This window comes from Geospiza fortis, unplaced genomic scaffold, assembly GCF_000277835.1.
Source record: "Geospiza fortis unplaced genomic scaffold, GeoFor_1.0 scaffold117, whole genome shotgun sequence".
Lineage (NCBI taxonomy): Eukaryota > Metazoa > Chordata > Aves > Passeriformes > Thraupidae > Geospiza > Geospiza fortis.
The window spans coordinates 167276-172141 of NW_005054500.1; the positions used below are offsets into that span (position 1 = coordinate 167276).

The following is a 4866-nucleotide window of genomic DNA, read 5'->3' on the forward strand; positions in this document are numbered from 1 at the left end:
GGCGAGGCGTGCCCGGGAGGCGGCCGGGTCCTTCCGCTACCACGGGGATGTCCCCAAGCTGTCCCGCTTGTTACCCCTGGGAGAGGCAGAGCTGCCCCCCAGCTTTGGCTTCGCCTGCTCCCCGGAGCACCGTGCCAGGGGCAAACCTGTGGGCATCGCCCAGGGCGTGCCACAGCATCCTGGGAATGGCAGCGGGGACACCGAGAGCCGGGAGCGCTGCACCGAGCCCCTCAAGGGCAGGGCCACCCCGGGGCACGGCGCCTGCCGGGGCACCGTGTGCAGTGTCACCGAGGCTGAGTAGCTGCAGGAATGTCACCGTGTCACCGAGGCTGAGTGTCTGCAAGAATGTCACTGTTTCCAAGCCAAAAGGCTGCAGGAATGTCACCATGCTGAGGCTGCTCTGGGCAGGGCTGAAAGGGGAGCAAAGGGAGGGAGAAAACCAGGAGCAGTTTGGGGAGGACTTGAGTTAAGCTGGGCTGATGCTCCTCTCCTGCAAACATCCGTGGCCTTGCCCCTGTGGATGCTCTGGAAGCAGCTTGGAGCTGCCTCCAGGATTCCTTCATCACCACTGAGGCACTTTCTGGTTTTCCAGCCCTCTCCAACACCAAGTGCAGCAGCAGCAGCCCCTGGCAGAAGCTGGGGATGGACCCGCTGCTGGTGTGGCAGGTTGGGGTTTGTGCAGGACTGGGGCTGGGGGAACAGGCCTTGGGCAGAGTTCTGAGAGAAATGGGGCTGTTTTCTTGTGGATGAAACGTTTTGGTTCAGACTCACTTTGAATGTCTTCCAGCCCGGGCTCAGTGTGGGGAGCAGGGAGGTGCTGCTTGTTCCAGAGCAAGGATGGGGCGAGGCAGCTGGAAAGGGGAACTTTGCAGCCACGTTTTTATTTATTTGATTTGTCCTTACCCCAAAGGAAAGCAGGAGCTTTTGTGTGCGTGCTGATAACGTTCTCCAGGTCTAGTTTCAGTTTGCTCAGAAAGATGTGCTGTCCATGGTGTCCCTTTGAAGAACAAAGTGTTGGTCCCTTCTTTGTTGTGGTCTGTCTTGCCGGTGCAGAATTCCTGGTGGAATCCTTTCCTGTGCTTTGTCCTGGGCTCCTGGCCTCTCCAGGGCCATGGGGACAGGGATGAGGCCTTTGAAATAAGCTAAATTTGCATCATGCCTGTAGCTGTGAAGTGGCAGATGATGTTACTTTCTCAAAAGGAAGCTTTGTGGCTTTTTAATTTTATTTTATTATTTTAAGGTTGTTTTCTTTGCATAAACCCACAGGAGGAAAGTTTTGTGTTCCTTGGAATTTGGGATGGACCGCAGCTGCATTGGGCTTCACTCCTCCTGTCTGGAGGGAACAAAAAACCTGGAAGCTGCTGGAGGGTTGGGAATTTTTGCCTCTTTGAAGGAACGTGGAGGAGGAACACAAGCTGAGGGGACAGACTCTGTCCTGTGAGCTCCTGTGACATCTGTTCAGGCTCCTGGTCCCCTCTGTGATCCCAAACCCCCAATCCATGACACAAAGCTGCTTCCCTGTCCTGTCCAAGCTCTGTGTTCTGATTTAATTCCATTACCAGTGATTTTTTATTTCCCCCCACCTCATTGCCCTTTCTCTATTTTTCTTTGTAGCAGAGTTTGTAGCATTCAAAAAAAAAAAAAAAAAAAATCCCAAAGTGGAAATACTGGAGTTTTACCACATTTGTGGAGTGAGGGATGGCTCTGCTTGGGCCAGACTCGATTTTCCTGCTGAGTCCTGCCCTGCTGGGTCACCCTCCTGCTGCTCTCCTGCTCCACATGGATGTGGCTCCATCAGCTGCCATCCCTGGATTTCCAGGCACAAGGAGCTGATTTGGGTTCGATGGGTTTTTTCCCCCCCAAGCAAAATGAGGTCTTGATATTCCTTTTGAGAAAAGATTCCTTCTGCCTTGTCCTTGGATGTGTGGGAAGGAGCAGGGCAGGCAGGGCCAGGCTTGGTTCAGCCTCTGTGTGTGCTGTGATTGTCCTGCTGAGGCTGAGCACATCCATCTGTGCATCCAGGGGCTCAGACCTGGATTTTTCCCTGTTTTCCTGGCAGCCCTGCTGCAGGGAGTCCACAGGAACCTGCTGTGCCATGGTTCTGTTCCCTCATCCCTCTGGGACACCAGGGAGGGTTTTCTGGGACACACCTGGCTCCTGGTGCCACTGCCACCCCTGGAGAGGACAATGTGGTGAAAGTGCCCTCGCTGGGGGATTGTCTCCCCTCATTAGCACAGCTGCTAATGAACATGGGAAATCCCTCCCTGGAGCAAGGACAGGGCCAGCTCTGTGCCCATCTCACCCCATCCCAGCACACAGACCACGGGCACACCCTGCTGGGGACACCACGGGGCCACTGTCACACCCTGGCTGGGTTTAATCCCTGTTTTATTTCCTTGCAGCATCTCACCAAAGGCATCTGGGGGGTTCCAGGCTCTGGAGCTTTGTTCAGCCAAAGTCCTGCTGAGGGCTGGGAATGTCTGGGTGCTAAATGAATGTTCCAGGGTGCCCTGGGATCCTGGGGTGGGTGTAGGTACGAGGTGGGGAGGTTCAGTGGGAGCAATACAGCCAAGGCTTGGTCATCTGACTTTATACCAAAGGTTTCTCCTCTTAATTCGATGGGAATTCAATGAGGCAAATATCTCTGGAATTCAAATGAGTTTTCCTAATGCAGTTTAGTCACTAATTTGCTGGATTATTGGCAGATTCTGCCTCATTAACCCAAAGAAATTGGAATTTCTAGTGCAGTAATTCAGCCTGTAAATGATGACTGCAGTAGGGATTGGATTTCACTGCCTGCTGAGCCACTCTTCCCAAAAATCCCCACTTGGCATCCATGGGAACAAAGCTGGGCTGGAGCTGGGTCAGTCCAACACTGCCTTACCCCAGGAGCTCACATCTGGGGTGGTCACTGAGGCTTCTTATGCAAAAGGGCTTCCCAGCCAGAAACCAGTCACAAAAGTCAGGAACAGCAGAAGGTCCTGCCAGGATTTTTAGGAAAAACTTGAGGAATTCACCTGTTCCTTGCAGGGAAGTGAGGGGCTGGGGCTGTGAAGCTGGGATGGAACCACTGCCCTTGGGGTCAGCCTGCCAAGAGGTTCTGTGTTGCATTCTGGGGACTTGGGGGTTTTCTTTTGTTTGTTTGTTTGTTTTTATACACATAAGAAAACGGTCAATTTTCTCTATTTTTGTATAGTTTTGCATTTTATAATCATGGGGAAATTTTACAGACTGTTCTTTTACTCGTGTGTCTTGTCTTTCCAAGTGCTGTGGTTTGCTTTTCCCATGGATAAAAGGCCATTCCTGCTGCTGCTGTGCCCAGATCCCACCCTGCTCCCTGGGAATGTGCTGGGGGCTCTGCCCAGCCCCCCCAGGCCTCACAAACACACTTTGCACACACTTGAGATGTCCTTAACCCTCCTCTGTCACACTCAGCTGTCCTTCTTTGCTTTTCAGTGTTGTTTTTAATCTGAATCTGTGGATTTTGGTGATTCCTCCCTCCAAATGTTGTAAAATGTTCACAGGTTTCAGCTGAGGCTTTTCCTGCTGTCTGCTGACGTTATTTTATCTCAAACTGGGGCTTTTCTTCAATCCTCGTGCAGGAGATGCTGTTGGCTGGTGTAAGGAAATGCTCTTGGACAGGTTTCCTCTCCCCTTGGTGCTCCCTGGCCAGGCTGGGATTTCACCCTGGTGCCTGAGGATTGCTCCTTAGATAATCCTGGGATTAGCAGGGCTCCCCACCTTCTCCTCCTTCCCTTCTCCAGGGAGCTCCAGCCCTGGGCTCTGCATCACTAAAACATCTCCCTGGAATGACACTGCCTTGAACTTCAGGATCAGAGGAGAGGAGAGCTTCTGGAATGCTAAAATCCAGCCCAAAGCAGATTTCCCCCCCTTTTTCCCCAGCAGAGGTGGCAATTGTCCCTGATTTAGCTCTGCAGAGATTTTTTTTTTTTTGTCTTCTAATTAATAACTTTTCACCTAATGGTGCTTTTAAAAGTTTCTCTGGATTGGGTTTGCCCCATTCCCCACAGGGATGGGTGGGAAAGTTTCTCATTGAGCATTCCTGGGGCACTCAGACCCAGATTTCACATTCCCTCTGCCCTGGAATTCTGGGCTCCCTCCTCTCCAGCTGGGGCCTCCTGCTCTTCTCACCCACATTAAGTCACCCCAAAGCTCCATTTGGGTGAAGTGAGAAACTAAAATCCCAAAAAGCCTCTCAGTTGTAAGGAAATAATGAATTTGCCCTTGTCCTCAGCTGCCCCTCCCTGCTGCCAGGCTGGCAGCTCCTCCCAGGTGACCAACCTGGCTGAATTTGGGGTTTTTTGTTTCCTTCCTGGTCTCATTGCTACTAGTCCTTTCAAGTTTTTAATGTATTGATTGTGTTTTAAAATGAATGTTCCTTTCACTGAATTCTAATGAATAAACTGCAGATTTTTAGAGAACATTGGATTTCACTGGTGGTTTTGTGCTTATTTTATCCTTGATTTGATGTTTTTCTTTCCCTTCCTCTTTGTCTGTTGGTTATTTGCCAGTGAGGTGGAATTTTCCATGGGAGAAGGCAACAGAGACCCTTTGGAACAGGGTGAAGCTCCTCAAACCCTCATTAAATGAGCCCTGGAAATTCTCCATCCTCTAAGGCTCCAAGGCAGATTGTCCCTGTTCCTGGGCTCCTGCAGTGACAGGAGCAGAGATTCCCTGGCTCTGAGGTGCCCCCCCCTGGCTGGGACATTGCTGGGATGCCAGAGCAGGGCAGGTTTTATCCTGGACCGTGCTGAATGTGTTCCTCAAGTGCTTCCCAGGATTTCCAAACTCATTGGGAGAGCCAGGAGAAGAGTCTTGGCCTCTGCGGGCAGGAATTGAATCTGC

The 4866-nt window shown here is 51.5% G+C and overlaps 1 protein-coding gene across 1 annotated transcript in view; it reads left to right on the top strand.

Moving 5' to 3' along the window:
* Positions 1–4449, top strand: part of AMER1 (APC membrane recruitment protein 1) — an 8609-nt gene extending 4160 nt beyond the window's left edge. The window contains exon 3 of the mRNA XM_031063388.1: positions 7–4449. Coding sequence (XP_030919248.1) covers positions 7–301 — 295 coding nt within the window. The 3' untranslated portion in view covers positions 302–4449. The remainder of the gene's footprint in view (positions 1–6) is intronic.
* Positions 4450–4866: the final 417 nt, after the last annotated feature.